General features: G+C 46.5%; 1 protein-coding gene and 1 pseudogene across 1 annotated transcript in view; both read left to right on the top strand.

Annotated features, from left to right (window-relative positions):
* The window catches only part of LOC122929303 (beta-1,3-galactosyltransferase 2-like), a 110,670-nt gene extending 104,277 nt beyond the window's left edge, over positions 1–6,393 (top strand). Inside the window, exon 2 of the mRNA XM_044282822.1 lies at positions 5,028–6,393. Coding sequence (XP_044138757.1) covers positions 5,036–6,067 — 1,032 coding nt within the window. The 5' untranslated portion in view covers positions 5,028–5,035 and the 3' untranslated portion in view covers positions 6,068–6,393. The remainder of the gene's footprint in view (positions 1–5,027) is intronic.
* A 1,213-nt stretch (positions 6,394–7,606) lies between these two features.
* Positions 7,607–23,205, top strand: part of LOC122929302 — a 29,743-nt pseudogene continuing 14,144 nt past the window's right edge.

Here is a 23,205-nt window from a genome sequence, read left to right as displayed (position 1 = left end):
GCCCCACTGGTAACATGACCTTGGTCTGAATATACTCCATGACTACAACCCTCTGTGTTCTGTCCCTCAGCCACTGCCTAATCCATAACATAAAGTTACATATAAAATGTACGTGGTGAGCTTTTGCACCATATGGTACTTAAAGCAGCTGAGTGCATATGGCACAGGCTGGTCTGAAGGCTCACCATGGTGCGACTGTGGGTCTGTCTGTTTCTGCCACGCAATGAAGTCTGACACAAGGGACCACGACCACCGGACAGTGGACTGCTGACTGAGGACCAATATATATTGGGGGCACAAGTAAATATAAAATATATATATATATATATTATAATACAAATTACATGTAAGGCTACGTTCACACTCTCATTTGTTGCAGATCCGTCATGGATCTGCACAGACGGATCAGCACCAATAATACAACAATACGCATGCATCTGTTCAGAACGGATCCGTTTGTATTATCTTTAACATAGCCAAAACGGATCCGTCTTGAACACCATTTAAAGTCAATAGGGGGACGGATCAGTTTTCTATTGTGCCAGATTGTGTCAGTGAAAATGGATCCGTCCCCATTGACTTACATTGTGTGTCAGGACTGATCCGTTTGCCTCTGCATCGTCAGGCGGACACCAAAATGCTGCAAGCAGCGCTTTGGTGTCCACCTCCAGAGAGGAATGGAGACTGAACAGAGGCGAACTGACGCATTCTGAGCCGATCCTTATCCATTCAGAATGCATTAGGGCAAAACTGATCCGTTATGGACCGCGTGTGAGAGCCCTGAACGGATCTCAGAAACGGAAAACCAAAACGCCAGCGTGAAAGTAGCCTAAGCCTTCCCAATGCTACAGTATTCTTTTCAATGATGATGACAGGTTCACTCATCTCTAGTAGGCATTATTATTGTGAATAGAAAATTGATATAGTGGCTCACCCGTCTCAATTTCTGGATATAGGTGCACTGTTATAGGCCTACCCCACAGCCTTTTAGTACTATATTCTATGCTTGGAAATATTAACAGACACTCAATCATCTGGAACTGCCCTGAAAATTCATACTTTAATATACCCCATACAAAAAACAAACAATAGCAATATAAAAAATCAATTACTGTTAGAGTACAATATAAGCAGCAATCATAGCCAAAAAAGAAATGCGTATTGCATCAGTACATGATCGAATACATATCTATTGTATAGACCACTGATTAGAGATAAAAATGCAAAAATATAAAAAAATATATAAAAATTAAAATCAAAAACATATATTTCCCAAAGGAAATCCCTGATGGTAATTAGTCCAAATATTCAGTAATTGTGATAGTATCAAGCAGTCGTTAGTCCCCTATTCAAGGTCATGAAAATATCTCATCCATCTAACATCATGGATAGAATTTTCCCCGGGTTAGATCTCATCTATACAGTATCAATGCGTATATGTATTAATGCAAACTGTCTTTTGCTGCTGGCAGCTCTACATTACCACTTAGATGTCTTCCCAGGAGCAACCGTGTATAGGCGGTGAAGTCTACCTCCTGCCAAGTCTCCTGGTTCCCCGTAAGTCAAGTAGTGTAGTTCCTTTCCGTTTGGCGTCCCACGTGTTGGTATGATCTCTCGTTCTTTGACACAGCGTGCTGTCTATTGCAGTGTATTGGGCGATTCCAGTCTACACTTAATATCCCGACTGTAGTGTCTTGAGGGACGAGGGGGTATCCTCCTGGATGACACAGTTCTACCAAACGTGGTTCGGAGCTCCCGGCTCCTTCCTCAGTGGTTCTAGGTGTGATCCACTATTTCTGCTATTTGAGCTTTGCCATTGTATAGGGCGGAACTTCTATATAAAATTCTATGGAAAACGTGGAGTGGATTTTAAATCCCTTGTTAGTGTGGGGTCCAAATAAACCTTGTAACATAAAACTAACATTGTAACAAGCCAACAATAATGATATAATACACACATGGCGTATCCTAAAGTTTGGAAATATATTTTCAACAATATATAATTCATTTCTCTATTACTGAGTAATCTTCCAAATCAGTGTATATTTTAAAGGGAACCTGTCATCACCTTGATACTGACCTCACCGAGGGCAGTATAAAATGGTGACAGAAATGCTGATGTCAGCGGTGTGTCACTTATGAGTTAAAGGTAAGTGGTTGCCGAGAACCAGCATCATAACCATTACAGCCCAGGCCTTGAGAAGAGTCAGATCTACCTGAGAAGAGTCCTGGTTATCCATAATCTCTTGCTCTCCCGCCATCTGCTGATGATTGGCAGTTCTCTCCTAGAGAGAAAGGGGGAAAACTAGGTAGAAGCCGGTCAGTCATCAGCAGGTGGGCAGGAGAGCAGGACTTCATGAATAACCAGGACTCTTCTCAGGTGGCCGGGACTCTTTTCCAGGCCCAGTCTGCAATGATTGTGATGTTGGTTCTCGGCAACCACTTACTTTAAAATGACAGACCGCTGAAATCAACGCACCTGTCGCTACTTTATTCTGCCGTTAGTATGGGCTGCATAACGCTGATGACAGGTTCCATTTAAAACGCATAATATAAAAAAAACGCACCTGCATTTTTTATGCGTTTTTTTTTTTTTTTTTTTTTCAAATAGCATTTTTTAAATGAGTTTTTATTTTATTTTTTAGACAGACAGTTTGCATTAATATATATACGCATTGATACTGTATAGATGAGATTTAACCCGGGGAATATTCTATCCATGATGTAGATGGATGAGATATTTACATGAACTTGAATAGGGGACTAACGACTACTTGATACTATCACAATTATGAACACGGATTCCTGAATTAAGAATCTAATTAAGATCTGGATCAACTAACAACACTGATTATTTAATATTATTTTTATTAAATACAATCATGAACAGTGATCATTGGATGAATTCAGAATAACAGCTAATGAGTCATTTGGATAAGATATTACCATCAACATCGTTATTCTAAAGGTAACTAATGCAATCATGAACAGCGATCATTGGATGAATTATGGACAATAATTAACTAATTATTTGAATCAAGTAAAGTACCATTAACAATTCTTTGAATTGAATAACATCATTAATCATTGAATATTTGGACTAATCACCATCAGGGATTTCCTTTGGGAATTACATGTTTTTGATTTTTATTTTTATATTTTTGCATTTTTATCTCTAATCAGTGGTCTATACCAGTGGTGCCCAACCATTTTTCGTCTGAGGGCCGCACTAGACATGGTATAAATTTTGCGGGCCAGAACCAGCTTTGCCAGAAAGAAATGAAAACACTGTGAGGGGGCACGTGTGAGTATTACTAAAATACATAATACGTAGGCCTTCAAATCTGCATTGGAGGCTGCTTTTGGAGTCTGTGTTGCAGACTCTGTAGAAAGACCAGACAAAAAAGCCTTGTATGCAGGACTTTTGTGTCCGGTAAAAAGACAGGATCCCTAACGGAAACTGAACGGATCTCATCATAGTCGGTGGAGTCTGTTCAGCTTCTTCCTTGTGGGGTGACAGGAGGAGGGGGGAGCAGGGTCACTAGTGGGGGGGGGAGCAGAGTTACTAGCGGGGTGACAGGGGGAGGGGGAAGCAAGGTTAATAGTGAGGTGACAGGAGGAGGGGGGAGCAGGGTCACTAGTGGGGTGACAGGAGGAGGGGGGGCAGGGTCACTAGTGGGGTGACAGGAGGAGGGGGCAGGGTCACTAGTGGGCTGACAAGAGGAGGGGAGAGCAGGGTCACTAGTGGGGTGACAGGAGGAGGGGGGAGCAGGGTCGCTAGTGGGGTGACAGGAGAAGGGGGAGCAGGGTCACTAGTGAGGGGACAGGAGGAGGGGGGAGCAGGGTCACTAGTGAGGGGACAGGAGGAGGGGGGAGCAGGGTCACTAGTGAGGGGACAGGAGGAGGGGGGAGCAGGGTCACTAGTGAGGCGACAGGAGGAGGGGGAGCAGGGTCACTAGTGGGGGGACAGGAGGAGGGGGGAGCAGGGTCACTAGTGAGGGGACAGGAGGAGGGGGGAGTAGGGTCACTAGTGAGGGGACAGGAGGAGGGGGGAGCAGGGTCACTAGTGAGGCGACAGGAGGAGGGGGAGCAGGGTCACTAGTGGGGGGACAGGAGGAGGGGGGAGCAGGGTCACTAGTGGGGGGACAGGAGGAGGGGGGAGCAGGGTCACTAGTGGGGTGACAGGAGGAGGGGAGAGCAGGATCACTAGTGAGGAAACAGGAGGAGGGGGGAGCAGGGTCACTAGTGGGGTGACAGGAGGAGGGGAAGCAGGGTCACTAGTGAGGTCACAGGAGGAGGAGGGAGCAGGGTCACTAGTGAGGTGACAGGAGGAGGGGGGAGCAGGGTCACTAGTGAGGTGACAGGAGGAGGGGGAAGCAGGGTCACTAGTGAGGTGACAGGAGGAGAAGGAGCAGGGTCACTAGTGAGGTGACAGGAGGAGGAGGAGCAGGGTCACTAGTGGGGTGACAGGAGGAGGGGGAGCAGGGTCACTAGTGAGGTGACAGGAGAAGGGGGGAGCAGGGTCACTAGTGAGGTGACAGGAGGAGGAGGAGCAGGGTCACTAGTGGGGTGACAGGAGGAGGGGGAGCAGGGTCACTAGTGAGGTGACAGGAGAAGGGGGGAGCAGGGTCACTAGTGAGGTGACAGGAGGAGGAGGAGCAGGGTCACTAGTGAGGTGACAGGAGGAGGAGGAGCAGGGTCACTAGTGGGGTGACAGGAGGAGGGGGGAGCGGAACATCAAACGAAGATCTAAAGCTAACTATAGGGTTGTCAAACTAATGGTCATGAATAGTGCTCCCGCTAGTGTAATTGGTGGAGCACCAGTGTTTACCACTCCAGGTCAGAGCTGAGTGGTGTCCTGGAGTTGACATCCTTGAATCACCTTCGTTCTGATTTAAAACATTTAATCTATGCATATCTTATGTGATTTGTGATGGGGCTTTGATGGCCACAACCAAGCAAGTAGGTGAACATAAGCAAATAAATGTCCAAGATTTACAATTATGTTATGTCTTTGTGTTTTCTAGGAGGCATCATGATAAGAAGACTAAACACTTGCAAAATCTTAAAATCAGGTCTTCTAAGTGTCATATGTTTGGCATTGTTTTACATCTTTGATGGACTCAACATCATGTTGGACACATGGAAGCAGTTCCAACATCATGTCCATCTTCAATCCTTCACAAGTCATATTATTATCCTGAACTCTTCATCTTCTGCCACAAATCACTTGCGAGTATATCCTTATCCACATCCTTACAGGTTTCTAATTAACCAACCCAGAAAATGTCTGACACGGAATCCATTCCTACTTCTCCTGGTGATCGGAGAAAGTCAGGATGTGAAAGCTCGAGACACCATACGGATGACTTGGGGAAATGTAAGCAACTATAGAGATGTTGACGTTATGATGCTCTTCTTGGTTGGAATCTCTCCTGTTATGACTGGGGCCATACAGAGGCTCCTTGAAGAGGAAAGTACCATTTATGAGGACATTGTTCAGCAGGACTTCCTGGATACCTATCAAAATCTAACTCTGAAAACTTTATTGGGTATGGAGTGGGTGACAGATTTCTGCCCTAATGCCTCCTATGTGATGAAGGTGGACAATGATGTCTTTCTCAATGTCAACTATTTGGTCCACCAACTTCTCCATCCAGATCTTCCACCTCGTACTAATTATGTAACTGGGTTAATTGTACGCCATACAGGACCTATACGGGACAAAGAAAGCCAATGGTACATATCTGAGGAAGTTTACCCTGGAGACACATACCCACCATACCCTTCAGGTCCAGGATACGTGTTCTCAGGAGATATGGCCCAAAAGATCTATAAAGTAGCTCAAGAAATCATATTCTTTGGCATCGAAGACGCTTTTATTGGCGTTTGTTTGTACAAACTGAATATTTTACCCACAAACCCACCAAGAAATATGTTTAATGGTTACAAGATCGCTTATCACCCCCATACGTTTTGTAATCTGGTCACGGTTCACCATTACAAGGATAATGACTTGATAAAAGTTTGGCAACAGTTGTGGAGAAAGGGGGTGTTTGTGTGTTAATTAAGAGAGAACGCGTAGGTTGTAATTATCTCCATAAGGGCTCATGCACACGACTGTATGGCTTTTTCAGTGTTTTGCGGGCCGTTTTTAATGGATCAGTTTTTCTGTTTTTTGTTTCAGTAGTGTTTCTGGTTCCATTCTTCTGTTCCGTTTTTCCGTATGGCATATACAGAATACAGTAATTACATAGAAAAAATTGGGCTGGTCATAGAATTTCCAATAGATGCTTCCGCAAAAACGGAACTGATACGGAAGACATACGGAGTACACTCCGTATGTGTTGTTTTTTTTGCAGACCCATTGACTTGAATGGAGCCACGGAACGTGATTTGCAGAAAAACGAGACAGAAAAACGGAAATACGGAAACGGAATGCACACTTCAGGTGTTTTATTCTGACCCATTGAAATGAATGGTTCAGCATAAGTAACGCATACTGAACTAAAAAAACGGCCAGTATAATGAACACAAAAAATGTTCGTGTGCATGAGCCCTAAGGGATATGCATGATTGGTAGGTTTGAGCTGAACAGATTATTTGGCTTGGCCACATGGGCATGATGCTTTTATACAGAGAGAGAAGCAGCTACCATACTTCCATGATGCCACTTATCCCAAAGAACTGAGCACGATAACCTTTCCGATCTTTGTTTTAGCTGGCTTTAACCCTTACCCAGAAATTATTGGTGGAAACGGATGAAATCAGGGCATTAGAGCACATGGAAGTTATCAAGAAGCATCCTCTGCTTGGGAACCCTTTCAGGAGCCATAACAGAGAACATCCCCACTGCTAATACATTAGCAGCTCCAGCGACAAGGTTCTTATTCTACCTTCAGACATCAAGAAGAAGACTATCCAGAGAATGTGGTCCTGTGACAGTGCTTTGCCAGTAGAAGCTGGGGACTGTTAGAAAAAGGAGTATGCAAAGGGATAGCTGACAGCTCCTGTTCCATGTTCTGGACCTTTTGTGCACCAGGGCGCTGGTCCGGAGCTGCACCATGAATATTGGTCACAATAAAATTGAGTGTTTGGTTATAACTTGTATATTCCCAGGTTACAATTCTATCCCAAAAAATTGCTAATTTTAAATAAATCAGGTAAAAAGTAGTCAATCGACAAAGCTCTCACTCAACTCAACATACACACTTTGATTGACCTATAATTGAAACACTTACTGCATTCTTCCGGAAACAGTGCCACTCTTATCTTTTGGCTCTATCTGGTATTGCAGCCCAGCAGTTTCACTCAAAGAGGTTTCCTGGGACCCAGCGGTTCCACAGTTGTGTGGAACGACTGCTCGGGAACTTGGTCACGGGATGCACCTCTTTTTAGAATCCCGCATTCACTGAAGTCACGTCCTTTACCAGGTATCTGGTCAGGTCCTGTGGATAGGGATGTCAGTTCCACAGCCCAGGATGGGGGAGGCGCTAGGAATGGGGCCAGAACAATTAATCTCTGTGACGCATGCGCAGACGAGGTGTGTTCAGGAGTTTGCACATGCGCCATGCATTTTAATACTTATGACTCTATCCACTACACCTCCACCGTTCTGGACTGCCTTTACCCTGTCCATGGACCAGACTGAAAACTCGGTTGAGGATGTGATATTAGCAGATGGAGGATTTTCAGAAGAGGTGCATTAGGTTACCAGGTTCCTGAGTGGCCGATCCATGCTCCTTTGAGACGGTAGGTATATTATACAGTTTTTTATACTGGGGAGGACTGGGCCAACACCCAGGGTGCCGTCTGAGTCCTCCTCTCAGCTGCCAGCCAGGTAAGTTATGATCTAACGCTGCCAGAGTTAACCTATGTATCTGGCTGGTGGCTGCAGGTGCCCGCTGACTTCTGAACTGAACTGTATTGCCATCCTGGGGTAGGAGGACAGAATGTGTCCCCACAGAGGGTTCTGGCACAGGCAGCACATCGTCAGATGATGTCATTGCAAACAAGCAGACGTGATGACATCATCAAGCGGCATGCCGCCTGCGCAGGGACAGAGCTACTGTAACATTAGGCTGCAGGCTGGCCTGGAAGAAGCCTGTGGCCTACTGTACATCATGGACAGCGCCTGCATGGATCCACTGTGTTCACAGCGAATGCTCTGTGAATGCTGAAGATGATTCACAGACAGGCTTTTTTTCTGCTGGATGCTACCGATGGCTGAAGAAAACACCCGTTTTTTAAGGACTGTCCGTGAATCTGCGGACGGTTGGCAACCCTGCCGGAAGGCCTTTGTACAGCATCCATCAGGACCCCGCAATAATGGGGAGCTGACGGGTTCAGAGACGTAGCCCCCTCCCTCTGTAATCCTCTTAGATGTCACGGTCAACACTGACCGTGGCATCTAAGGGGTTAATCCACTGGCATCAGAGTATTGAGTGATGCCAGCAGATACAGCATGGTCCAGGATAGAAGAGCGCCATACGTGTACAGTGCTTTGCACGAACACTATGTTCACCTGGCTGTATATGCTGTACCCCAGACCTGGCTGTATATGCTGTACCCCAGACCTGGCTGTATATGCTGTTGTTCTATGTGATGTAATCTTATTTACATTTTATATTGTGATGTTACGTACATCAGCAACGATAAGGTAAGTTGGCATTAGGAATGGTACTGACCATCCCATTCCTCCCTTCTTGGTGGGAATGGGCTGATCCTATTTCATAGAAACATAGAATGTGTCGGCAGATAAGAACCATTTGGCCCATCTAGTCTGCCCAATATACTGAGTACTATGGATAGCCCCTGGCCCTATCTTATATGAAGGATAGCCTTATGCCTATCCCATGCATGCTTAAACTCCTCCACTGTATTTGCAGCTGCCACTTCTGCAGGAAGGCTATTCCATGCATCCACTACTCTCTCAGTAAAGTAATACTTCCTGATATTACTTTTAAACCTTTGCCCCTCTAATTTAAAACTATGTCCTCTTGTAGCAGTTTTTCTTCTTTTAAATATTCTCTCCTCTTTTACCTTGTTGATTCCCTTTATGTATTTAGCAGTTTGTATCATATCCCCTCTGTCTCGTCTTTCTTCCAAGCTATACATGTTAGGCTACTTTCACACTTGCGTTCAGAATGGATCCGTCTGCATTATATTGTTAAAATATTTCTAAGTGTGAAAATAGCCTCAGACGAATCCGTCCAGACTTTCAATGTAAAGTCAATGGGGGACGGATCCGTTAGAAGATTTAGCCATAGTGTGTCATCTTCAAACGGATCGGTCCCCATTGACTTACATTGTAAGTCTGGACGGATCCGCACGGCCAGGTGGACACCCGAACGCTGCAAGCAGCGTTCAGGTGTCCGCCTGCTGAGCGGAGCGGAGGCTGAACGCTGCCAGACTGATGCATTCTGAGCGGATCCACGTCCACTCAGAATGCATTAGGGCTGGACGGATCAGTTCGGGGCCGCTTGTGAGAGCCTTCAAACGGAGCTCACAAGCGGAGCCCCGAACGCTAGTGTGAAAGTAGCCTTAAGGTCCTTAACCTTTCCTGGTAAGTTTTATCCTGCAATCCATGTACCAGTTTAGCAGCTCTTCCCTGAACTCTCTCCAAAGTATCAATATCCTTCTGGAGATATGGTTTCCAGTACTGAGCACAATACTCCAAATGAGGTCTCACTAGTGCTCTGTAGAGCGGCATGAGCACCTCCCTCTTTCTACTGGTAATGCCTCTCCCTATACACCCAAGCATTCTGCTAGCATTTCCTGCTGCTCTATGACATGGTCTGCCTACCTTTAAGTCTTCTGAAATAATGACCCCTAAATCCCTTTCCTCAGATACTAAGGTTAGGACTGTATCACCGATTTTATATTCTGCTCTTGGGTTTTTACATCCCAGGTGCATTATCTTGCACTTATCCACATTAAATTTTAGTTGCCAGAGTTCTGACCATTCCTCTAGTTTTCCTAAGTCCTTTTCCATTTGGTGTATCCCTCCAGGAACATCAACCCTGTTACATATCTTTGTGTCATCAGCAAAAAGACACACCTTACCATCGAGGCCTTCTGCAATTTCGCTGATAAAGATATTAAACAATATGGGTCCCAGAACAGATCCCTGAGGTACCCCACTGGTAACAAGACCTTGGTCTGAATATACTCCATTGACTACAACCCTCTGTTGCCTGTCCCTCAGCCACTGCCTAATCCATTTAACAAAGCTAACGCCCAAACAGGGACTTGAACCCTGGACCCTCAGATTATCCAGGCTCTCTACCAGGAGGGGGAGCACTAGAGAAAGTTCTAGAGAGAGCTACCTAGGTTAATGAGTGAGGAAGCACAAACATCTGCTCCTGCTCCAAGGGGCTCAAGGGCCCCAGATTCAGCTCTATTATGGGGAACAATGCTCCAGGGAGACTGAAGTTTCAAGACTGTAGATATTCTTTGCAACTATGGCAGCGGGATGACCATCAAGTATAGGTTTACAGATCCTGTTGCAGGTGAGGGAGAACATGTTAAAGCATCCATCACCATCGCACAGCTCACGCAAACCCAAAAGCCTATGTTTAGCAAATAGTGTACACCTACAGCCACAGGTGCCAGTGTATAGCTGTAGCAAAGGGAAATCAGGAGAGAGAGGAGGAATGCCCTAGAGTGCTGTTGTCTGCCACTTTGCTTGCCACCATACCTCATCAACTGGGCATAGAGACATTGCGCCTTGTACAGGTGACAGCTGGATGTAACTCATCATTTGCACTCAGTAAAGAAAGACGTCTGTTGTTCTTCTACATCTGTCTGATTCCTTCAATCCACCTTTTCACTGAATCGAATCCCAGGGAGTGACAGCCTGAGGGAGTACACCTTGACACATCTCTTCAGGGCCTCTAGCGCTCCCATCCTCTGCACCAGGTCCTCAGGGGCTTACTGCATAATTTGGCATCACAAACATCATGAGACTCTCTGCCTTAACAATTGGCCAAGTTGATTTGTGAAATCCCTTAAGTAATTGTATTACTGTTGAAATAAGAAATTATTTACTATAAAAATGAGAAATTTTGCCAGTTGTGGTGTGTCAGCATCACAGAGGTTAATTGGCCATCTTTGATTTTTGTGCCTCATGTACTGCCAACATCTGCCCGAGACAGGTCTGCAAGATTACAAGATCTGCATCAAAGGAATGGACTTCTATGGACTGCAAGGAGCAAAGGACCCAGCTGATCCTTGGGCCAGACCTCCAGTGAGAATCTCTGGTAATGGGTCCAAGCTTTAATGTTGAGATTACCTTGAACAATAAGGCATCCCTCCCCTGAGTCTCTGCCAGACTAGAACCTAAGGGTTTGACAACCACCACAAACTATCTTCACTTCAGGTTACTTACTTTTGGCTACATTCACACCCATAAATATTACTGGCAGCAGAGTGCACCCTTAAATAATACTGGCAGCAGAGTGCACCCATAAATATTACTGGCAGCACAGTGCACCCTTAAATATTACTGGCAGCAGAGTGCACCCATAAATATTACTGGCAGCAGAGTGCACCCATAAATATTACTGGCAGCAGAGTGCACTCATAAATAATACTAGCAGCTGAGTGCACCCATAAATAATACTGGCAGCAGAGTGCACCCATAAATAATACTGGCAGCAGAGTGCACCCATAAATAATACTGGCAGCAGAGTGTCCCCATAAATAATACTGGCAGCAGAGTGTCCCCATAAATAATACTGGCAGCAGAGTGTCCCCATAAATAATACTGGCAGAAGAGTGTCCCCATAAATAATACAGGCAGCAGAGTGCACCCATAAATAATACTGGCAGAAGAGTGTCCCCATAAATAATACTGGCAGCAGAGTGTCCCCATAAATAATACTGGCAGAAGAGTGTCCCCATAAATAATACTGGCAGCAGAGTGTCCCCATAAATAATACAGGCAGCAGAGTGCACCCATAAATAATACTGGCAGCAGAGTGCACCCATAAATAATACTGGCAGCAGAGTGCACCCATAAATAATACTGGCAGCAGAGTGCACCCATAAATATTACTGGCAGCAGAGTGCACTCATAAATAATACTAGCAGCTGAGTGCACCCATAAATAATACTGGCAGCAGAGTGCACCCATAAATAATACTGGCAGCAGAGTGTCCCCATAAATAATACTGGCAGCAGAGTGTCCCCATAAATAATACTGGCAGCAGAGTGCACCCATAAATAATACTGGCAGCAGAGTGTACCCATAAATAATACTGGCAGCAGAGTGTCCCCATAAATAATACTGGCAGCAGAGTGTCCCCATAAATAATACTGGCAGCAGAGTGCACCCATAAATAATACTGGCAGCAGAGTGCACCCATAAATAATACTGGCAGCAGAGTGCACCCATAAATAATACTGGAAGCAGAGTGCACCCATAAATAATACTGGCAGCAGAGTGTCCCCATAAATAATATTGGCAGCAGAGTGTCCCCATAAATAATACTGGCAGCAGAGTGCACCTACGAATAATACTGGCAGCAGAATGCACCCATAAATAATACTGGCAGCAGAGTGCACCCATAAATAATACTGGCAGCAGAGTGCACCCATAAATAATACTGGCAGCAGAGTGTCCCCATAAATAATACTGGCAGCAGAGTGTCCCCATACATAATACTGGCAGCAGAGTGCACCTACGAATAATACTGGCAGCAGAGTGTCCCCATAAATAATACTGGCAGCAGAGTGCACCCATAAATAATACTGGCAGCAGAGTGTCCCCATAAATAATACTGGCAGCAGAGTGTCCCCATAAATAATACTGGCAGCAGAGTGTCCCCATACATAATACTGGCAGCAGAGTGCACCTACGAATAATACTGGCAGCAGAGTGTCCCCATAAATAATACTGGCAGCAGAGTGCACCTATAAATAATACTGGCAGCAGAGTGTCCCCATAAATAATACTAGCAGCAGAGTTTCCACATAAATAATACTGGCAGCAGAGTGCACCAGTAAGTAATACTGGCAGCAGAGTGCACCAGTAAGTAATACTGGCAGCAGAGTGCACCAGTAAGTAATACTGGCAGCAGAGTGCACCAGTAAGTAATACTGGCAGCAGAGTGTCCCCATGAATAATACTGGCATCAGATTTTCCACATAAATAATACTGGCAGCAGTGTCCCCATAAATAATACTGGCAGCAGAGTGTCCCCATAAATAATACAGGCAGCAGAGTGCACCCATACATAATACTGGCAGCAGAGTGTACCCATAAATAATACTGGCAGCAGAGTGTCCACATAAATAATACTGGCAGCAGAGTGCACCCATGAATAATACTGGCAGCAGAGTGTCCCCATAAATAATACTGGCAGCAGAGTGCACCTATAAATAATACTGGCAGCAGAGTGCACCCATGAATAATACTGGCAGCAGAGTGTCCCCATAAATAATACTGGCAGCAGAGTTTCCACATAAATAATACTGGCAGCAGAGTGCACCAGTAAGTAATACTGGCAGCAGAGTGTCCCCATGAATAATACTGGCAGCAGTGTCCCCATAAATAATACTGGCAGCAGAGTGTCCCCATAAATAATACTGACAGCAGAGTGCACCCATACATAATACTGGCAGCAGAGTGCACCCATAAATAATACTGGCAGCAGAGTGCACCCATAAATAATACTGGCAGCAGAGTGCACCTACAAATAATACTGGCAGCAGAGTGTCCCCATAAATAATACTGGCAGCAGAGTGCACCCATAAATAATACTGGCAGCAGAGTGTCCCCATAAATAATACTGGCAGCAGAGTGCACCCATAAATAATACAGGCAGCAGAGTGCACCCATACATAATACTGGCAGCAGAGTGCGCCTACGAATAATACTGGCAGCAGAGTGCACCCATAAATAATACTGGCAGCAGAGTGTCCCCATAAATAATACTGGCAGCAGAGTGCACCCATAAATAATACTGGCAGCACAGTGTCCCCATAAATAATACTGGCAGCAGAGTGTCCCCATAAATAATACTGGCAGCAGAGTGCACCCATAAATAATACTGGCAGCAGAGTGCACCCATAAATAATACTGGCAGCAGAGTGTCCCCATAAATAATACTGGCAGCAGAGTGTCCCCATAAATAATACTGGCAGCAGAGTGCACCCATAAATAATACAGGCAGCAGAGTGCACCCATAAATAATACTGGCAGCAGAGTGTCCCCATAAATAATACTGGCAGCAGAGTGCACCCATAAATAATACTGGCAGCAGAGTGTCCACATAAATAATACTGGCAGCAGAGTGCACCCATACATAATACTGGCAGCAGATTTTCCACATAAATAATACAGGCAGCAGAGTGCACCCATGAATAATACTGGCAGCAGAGTGCACCCATAAATAATACTGGCAGCAGAGTGCACCCATAAATAATACTGGCAGCAGAGTGCACACATGAATAATACTGGCAGCAGAGTGCACCCATAAATAATACTGGCAGCAGAGTGCACCCATAAATAATACTGGCAGCAGAGTGCACCCATAAATAATACAGGCAGCAGAGTGCACCCATAAATAATACTGGCAGCAGAGTGTCCACATAAATAATACTGGCAGCAGAGTGCACCCATAAATAATACTGGCAGCAGAGTGCACCCATAAATAATACTGGCAGCAGAATGCACCCATAAATAATACTGGCAGCAGAGTGCACCCATAAATAATACTGGCAGCAGAATGCACCCATAAATAATACTGGCAGCAGAGTGTCCCCATAAATAATACTGGCAGCAGAGTGCACCCATAAATAATACTGGCAGCAGAGTGTCCCCATAAATAATACTGGCAGCAGAGTGCACCCATGAATAATACTGGCAGAAGAGTGTCCCCATAAATAATACTGGCAGCAGAGTGTCCCCATAAATAATACTGGCAGCAGAGTGCACACATAAATAATACTGGCAGCAGAGTGCACCCATAAATAATACTGGCAGCAGAGTGTCCCCATAAATAATACTGGCAGCAGTGTGTCGCCATGTAGGGGAAATGCTGCTGATGGGACCGCGTCAGGACGAGCCTTCATTCCTCCCTTTCTCTCCTCTATGTAATCAGACAGTGATGCAGGAATCTGGGAAAACCATGTGGCAGTCTCTGGGGGGCTGTAACAGATGCCACATTTGCTGCCACCCAGCTTTTCCAGAATAAGATACATGGGTGTAACTATAGCACTTGCTAAGGGGCCCGGAGGATGAGGGGCCCCAGTCGGGTACAAGAACATTGTACTTTTTGATGAGGAATAACAATATGATGTTTCTCTGCTATAATGTGGGTTTTCTGATATGTGTAAGGCCCCATGCACACGGCCGTTGTTCACAGCCGTGTGCAGGCCGTGAACCTGCTGCCGCCGCAATACAGTAATACACTGGTATGATCTATACCAGTGTATTACTGTACTGTGCCGGCTGCAGGGAGCGCACGGCGTCATAGCAACCAGTGACGCCGTGCGCTCCTGCTCTCAGGAGGGATCCAGGCCGCGGTTCCACGGCCCGCACACGGCCGTGAACAACGGCTGTGTGCATGTGGCCTTAGGCAAATACATTGCCGTGTTTGTGTGAGGGGAGGCTCCCTCTCACAGTATTTAAACCTCGCCCCCATAGCCCACGATGCACGGCTCAGCGCTTTTCCGGCCAGGTTTACTTCCGGGTCGGCATCTTCGGCAGCAGACAATCGCAGCGTCAGCACCGGTCAGGCTTCACGTGGCAGACTGCAAGCCAAGTCTCAGCTCCATCTCCGATTTACTCCGGCCTCAAGCGTCCGGCTAAGGTGATAGGGTTTGGGGGGGGCGAGCAGTACATGGCAAGGGGAGTTGTTGTCACACTGCATACGTGTGCCCTGCGATCACGTACTAACTCCGCTTCTCAGCTGATCGATCACAGCAGTCGCGTCTGGTTCTCCCTAATGCGCATGTCAGGTGCGCGAGGTCTGTCCTACTACGTCACGTGCGATTACAGCCGCGTGTGGGGCTCGCCGCTGCATGCGCCTTCCTGGTCGGCATCTGCATGCCGGTATAGGTGTACTGGGAGACCACGGGCCCTTGGGCTGGGGCCACAATCACGGGGCTGCCTGGCAGGGCAGTGTTGTAGTACCTCCCAGTGCATTCAGTTAAGGGCTGTGAGTGTGCAACCGCTACGTCCTGACCTATGGCCGCTGAGGAGATGCATGATCACTCAGGCATCTGTTCACACACCGCAAGCTACCTCATGGCCTTTCTCATCATCACATGTATAGTGTTATATCTATCATTCAGTATAAGTGAAAGGAATAGATTGTAATTGTACACCCAACAGAAGTAGTACTGCATATAGAATTGAGGTATATATACATTAGGGTTGCTTGATCAGGTGGTAACCGCAGTATTTCTTGCAAGTCAGTAGGAACGTCATCCCAGGGCATCCAACGTGTCTACAGTCACTTTATTTCTGACAGGTATAAAAAAAACCTGCTAATCATTTGCAGCCTGCTTAAATCACATTAGTTCCCCCCCCCCCCCCCCTTTTCTCTTCTTCCTTTATTCACTCAGAGGGGTAGGGCAGGCTTTCAACAGGCGTAGACAAATTAGGGCGCCCAATTAAATACCTAGGCAAATCACAGATATGTAACAACTTCAACACTACAGGTTGTTATTATAACCAATGTAGGCTGCTGCACCTGTGTACCCTTTGTTTCAGGGCTCAGAAAGGGCAGCATTCAGCGTGACTAAGCGTTGTAGATACGGATTTACTGGCTACGTATTTACTAGGCCATCCAGATCAGAGTTGGGTACAATTTTTTGTTGATGGTCTTCAGCATGGCTTCCATACTGGTTTGGTAGCACTGCCTCAAGCCACATACGAATGTAAGAACCTTTTGTCTGCCGTCAGAGACCCGGACTCAATTTCACATCTGCTAGCGGTTGAGTTAGAGAAGGGCTACTTGATAGGTCCAATGGCGCAGTCCCCGTTTGAGTGTTGGAAGGTTAACCCCATAGGTGTTGTCACAGGGAAATTTTCTAATAAAAAGAGGGTAATTTACGATTTGTCAGCTCCTCATTCACTCTACATTCCACGTTTGAATTCACTGATACCTTCTGAAGAAGTTTCCATGAAATACTCTTCTATCGATGAAGCAATACAGGTCATTCTCTCGTTAGGGAAGGGGACTTGGCTATCAAAAGCCGATATCACGGACGCATTTAAGTTACTGCCCTTAAAACCTCAGTTGTGGCAGTGGCATGGCATTAAGTGGCAAGGGCTGTATTATTTTGCGAACAAGTTGACCTTTGGCGCTAAATCAAGTCCCTGGTTATTTGATCAGTTCGCTCAAAGCTTGCATTGGATACTATCAAATGTTTTTCGGGTTCACCATGTAATCCATTACTTAGACGACTTCCTGTTAATCAAGCCACCCACACAGGTACCACGAGACCTTACGGTGTTGAGAGAAGTTTTTGACGATCTAAAGGTCCCGGTAGCATCTAATAAAGTAGAGGGTCCAGGCAATATCATTACCTTTTTAGGCATTCGCTTGGATACAGGTTGTATGAAAGCAAGTCTACCTCAGGACAAGTTAACCAGGATAAGAGAGGTAGTGCACAAACTGGCAAGTGTTAGAGTCACCACAAAGGCAGACCTCCAGAGTCTTCTTGGTATGTCTGTGAAGGTTCTCATTTATCCAGGTCATGGTATATATCTGTAAAGAATAAATCAAGGCAACTGGACGTACTGTAGATTTCTTGAAAACGTTTCACTCGTTCTTCCAATGAGCTTTCTCAATTCTTGGTATGTTAAACTTTGCGATGAGAATAATCCCACAAGGCAGGTCTTTTATATCTAGGTTGCTGAAGCTTCTGCCTATAGCCCCAGATCAAGATAGCGTGGTTAAATTAGATGAGGACGCCTTAGCGGATCTCATGATGTGAGATATGTTTTTAGCACTAGTTCCCTCCATTTCGAGTCAATCCCGGTCGTCCACACGGATGCGGCCTCTTCCACTGGGTTTGCGGCCATTCACGGGAATCGGTGGATGGCCAGTCCTTGGCCGCCTGAGGTACTGGCTATTCCAGGCTTTCTACAGTCATCCCCCCTTTTTGAAATATATCCTCTAGTGGCAGCAGCTCAAGTATGGGGAAGTCTATGGGGTAATCAGACAGTATTGTTTTTAACAGATAATACAGCGCTGGTGGACATCCTCATGAAGGGCAGGTCTGGGTCTAAAGAAGTCATGGCATTTCTTAGGAGATTTGTGTGGTTATCGTTACAGCATTGGTTAATTTTTGTTTGCGCACATATTCAGGGACAAAGGAATGTTGCTGCAGATGCTCTATCCAGACTTAACGTTCAATTCTTTTTTCAGGTTTTTTCAGGGGCAGATCCGTTACCAGCTACGATCCCGCAGCACAACCTGCTAGTCATGCATTGGCATCACTACTACTCACAGCCAGATCCTTCTGGAACAATCCCTCTCTAAAAATACCTTGAGAGTATATAAAACGGCCTGGTTGTTGTTTAACAAGTTTAGAGATTCACATCCACCGCTAGATATGGGGCACATAACCTACCTAATGGCCTTTATCGGGTTTTGCCACTCAAACCTGAAGTTAGTTTACAATACAATCAAGTTATATTTAGCAGGAATCCAGCATTACTGGTATCTCGCTCACCCAGAGCAGCCTTCTTTATTTACGGCCCATCCCATCAGAGCTATGCTACGTGGTATACAGAAAACCACGTTTCAGAAAACCACGGCCCGTCAGCCTTTCACAGGACCCATGTTTAGGTCAGTGACCGACATGCTACAGGGTTGCCCTTTTGGGCTCGAAATCAGTAGATTAGTGAAAACGGCTTTATACTTGTCTTTCTACGGCTTCTTAAGACCTGGGGAATTTACATGTGCAGCCACTTCCACAAAGTTTCTCCGTAAGAAAGATTTAATTCGCGATAGCTCAGGGTACTTGCTAAACTTGGAACAATCTAAAGCCGCGCGACCAGGAGAAGTGGTACGTATCAGGTATTTTCCCACCAGTAACCAATGGTGTCCAGTCGAAGTCCTGAGCGAATGGGTACTTCACATACGTACGTTACCACCGGACTCGCCGTTGCAGCCTCACAACAATGCGCCTCTCAGCATTCAGGTATTTCTCAGGTACATTAGAACACTCCTAGTCAATATCGATGTTAACCCAGCCAGCATTACGGGTCACTCGTTCCGCATTGGTGCCGCTTCAGCCGCCTCTAAAAACAATGTCCCGGTTCATGTCATCAAGAGGCTAGGTAGATGGAAGTCCTCGTGTTATGTTACGTACAACCCAGACCCGTGTCAAGAAATGTCTGTTGCCTTTCACAATCTGTTGTTATGATACATTTGTCAATAAAGGGTAATTACTCTAACGTCTGAACTTTTTGGCCATTTTAGGCTACCTTTACGACAGCAGTTATGGCATAATTCTACTGCTTATTATGTAGGGGGTTACGGTAGGGCACGCACTTCTGATAGCCTATCCCAACACAAATGGTGCTATTATACATACCTTCTATTATTTCTACTTATGCTGCTGTTTTCATTTTCTTACACTAGGCAGTGGGGCCCCATTTTATTTCACTGTGGGGCCCCATGAATTACAGTTACACCTCTGATCAGATTTAGCTGTGATGATGACTACACAATGCTGATGATGGACTGGCTGGGGACAGTAGTCATAGAACGGTTTTATATGAATCCCTGACCTCCAGGTAACGTGTTCTGTGTCCCTCAGCAAACAGGGGACTCCTTATGCCCCACGTCTCAGACATCCCTGAACGTCTCTGGACTGACGACACCGCCGAACCCCGTAGGTACAGCGTCCAACAGTAACCTAATATAGCCTACTGTGAGCGGCCCAGGTCACTTACTGCTATAACTCATATCTATACGTATGTGCAGTATATATCACTTACTATACATATACAGCAAGCTGAAGTTCAGCCTGCATTTGTGGGAGGGGTGCAGCGCTTCATAATGCCCGCCGCCATATCCTGGGTGCACGAGAATGCCGGTGCATGCACTTCCGGTCTGCAGTTCGCGGCACCTCGGATCAGGGAAAAGCAGACGGGTCAGCGTGGTGGCGTGGACGCAACCAACCTCCCTCCTGTCTCCTCAAGCACCGGGATCCGGTAAGTATGAAGGGCTGCAGGTGTCCATGCTCCAGGTCTGCCTCGGCTCCCCCGCTCCTCGCGCTTGGTTCCCGCTGCTTCATCTGTGGGCGGGACAAGCTACAGCAGCCAGGGCGCCGACGCTACAGTGCGCTCTGGCCGGTAGGCACAGTGGCAGCTTGTTCAGCCAGTTGACACTCGCAGGGGTTAGGGTTACAGGCGCTCCCATACAGCATTACAGGGGAGCGACCTGGATTATTTAATGTTGAAGGGACTACTGGCCAGCCCAGATTCTTGGCATATTAATCTTGGGGGCCAGCCATTCACTGGCGAAGCCTTCTGGAACTGTGCAGGTGTAGCAGTAAGTACTTGATGTGCATGCAGGGGGGTCGTATTCTAAGCACAGCATGATGAGGAGTACGGTGCACTAATGTGTCTACCGTTCTTCTTTTTGAGCCTCACTCTCTAATCCCCCTGTAGCACCTGACTTCAGAGGGCTTTGCAGCGGCCACTGCGCCTTTCAGGCCGGCTTTCCACTCCAGGGGGCACGTTAGGCATGTATGGCTCCTGGCAGTGGCTTAATTCATTCAATGTTTGATAGCCAGGGGACCCATAGGTCCAGACGCTCAAGCGGTTGTCAGGGAAGCGACCAGGGCCCTGGGGTCACCTTGCATTTGTCTGAAACATCTTCTTGAATGATGCGTGTTCACCAGCTAAAAAAAAAAAAAACTATATATTTCAGTTTTTTCTGCTTTCTCAAGCTTGTCACTCTTGCTGTACAGTTCATTGTTTTCCTGATACGCTCAGGACACGGCCTTTTCTCACCTGTTACGCATGGTACCTCTGTGTCTGACATCGTGTACCTTAGCCTTTCTGGTCTTGCTTGTTTTTCGCCTGATGCGTTCAGGCTTGCTGTCTTTTGTTGTTCTGGTTCTGTCTCACGGCGTGACTTGTCCACTCACCTTGCTTGCGCCAGGTGCGCCCTGGTCTCGTTTTATTCGTCTGGGTTTCCTCCGTCATTCTCTGGGTCTGTTGTCGGCTTATCGTATGTCTGCGTTCACGTTGGGTCTGCCTGGTACACACAGGCCATGTCTTTTCCACCCGTTACGTATGGGCGCTCATGTCTGACTCTATGTTCCTCATCTTTCCAGTTCGCATGTTTCACCTGATGCACTCAGGCTGCTGTCTCTGGTCCAAGCTCCTGTCAGGTTCCTGTCAAATCATGTTGTTTTCACCAGGTACGCCCTGGTCTCGTTCTGGTCATCCGGGTTCCCGGGCTGTTGTCATCCTAATGTATGTCGGCTATTTTCATACTGTGTTTGCCTGAAACGCTCAGGCCACGTCTCTTCTACCCATCAAGCATTGCCACTCTCATGTCCACTCTATGTTACTTGCTTAGTAACATCTCTGTTCTTCTGTCGCGTTTTGTCAGTAAATGTTGTCTCCACCAGGTTTGCCCTGGTCCAATTCTGTTTGTCTGATTCCACCGGTCAACGCTCTGGAAGCTTCTTTGTCCATCTGTTGGTCACATTATTATCAGAAGTAGTTGGTACAGGTCGGTTCATGTCAGTGTGTATCCTCCTCGTCCGGTACCCCCCCCCCCCCCCCACCGGCTTGTTCCTCTTGGGGGCCCGATCAGTCTCCTCACTGTCCGTACGTCAGCTTGTCACCATCTCATGTGCCTGCCCGTACGCTCGTCTATCGCTAATCCTCAGATCAGCAGTACCAGGCAGCATCAGCACCCTTCCACTGCGGTAACGGCCCGCCTCCTAAGTCACGACTTTGTAGCTAGAATTATGTGATCTTTTTTCCCAGGTCTAAGTTACCTCACTAGGTTCAGTAAAGTATTTAGTTCCGGCACCAAGCTAAGTGGGTTTTTCTTATTCTCGATTCATGCATTTGCGTATCCAGTTCACGACAATGGTTGACATTTCTTTCAGGTTTACACCCTCAGGTTCCGCTCACTTAGGCTCAGGTGGGTCATTGCTGCCACATGGCTCCCGGCACGGGCCGCCTATCTGGCCCCAGTCCCAGCACTCCTTCCTCTTCCCTTGTCACCTCTGGTGGGTCATGGGCTCCTAAGGCAACACATGTACAGTCACAAGCTATCAATTTCCGTCTGACTCGGCACCCGTCTTTTCCATCACGCCCCCCCCCCCCTTTGCCTACGCTGCTACCGGCAGGGTTCTACCATATTTCTCTCTTTTCAGCTTCACCATGTCACACGGGTCCGACATCGAGGACGCCATGTCAACCCTGGAATCTGCAGCCTCTGAGCGGATTCCCAAGTTGGTTTCAGAACTGAACAAACGGGGAATCCGTCACTCAGCTTCTGCCCGCAAAGCCGAATTTTATCGTTTACTTTTTCCCAAACCATCCAGCGCACCAACAGAGAAAGTGTCCATGTCTACTATCCAGTTATCCCTAACTCAGTTGCATGCCACCATCAACAGCCTCTCAAGCTCCTTATCTGATATCAACACCAGACTTCAGACAGTGGAGAGCAGGGATCCTATACCCACACCACTAGTCATACCCGTACCAGGCCCTTCTACCTCCCAACCTTCTTCTCCAGGTAGAGTCCCAGGCTCGCCCGAGATTGCGCCGTTATATTTCATTCCGGAGTCCATCCGGAAAGATATTTTAGCAGCTCACGCGGTTACCCTAGTGGCCATACTCATCTCCACCCATGATACCGTTGAGAACAAGACCATTGCCACTGTCAGTGGTTCTCAAATCCAAAGACACTTGTCTCAACAAGAAATTGACCATTCCAGAATTTGTGTTAGCTTTCAGCTTGTACTGGGATATTATATGTTCAGCCCAACCCAACAGGAGAGAGGAGTTAGACTCCTATTTGCATAGGGTTATGGAACTAGATTACAAATATGGAGGCTTTGCCTTTTATGATTATCACCGATCATTTTCGGCAAAGGAGGCCGCCGCACTCTCCCAGTTCCAGCATGTCACCAATTGGGCATCATTGGACATGGAGCTTTTTTGCAGGCACTTTGCAGGGCTCAAAGCTCCAACCTGTGTAAACT

This window comes from Bufo gargarizans, chromosome 2 (assembly GCF_014858855.1).
Source record: "Bufo gargarizans isolate SCDJY-AF-19 chromosome 2, ASM1485885v1, whole genome shotgun sequence".
Lineage (NCBI taxonomy): Eukaryota > Metazoa > Chordata > Amphibia > Anura > Bufonidae > Bufo > Bufo gargarizans.
The sequence above is the reverse complement of the archived record's forward strand: the minus strand, read 5'-3'. Positions and strand labels throughout refer to the sequence as shown.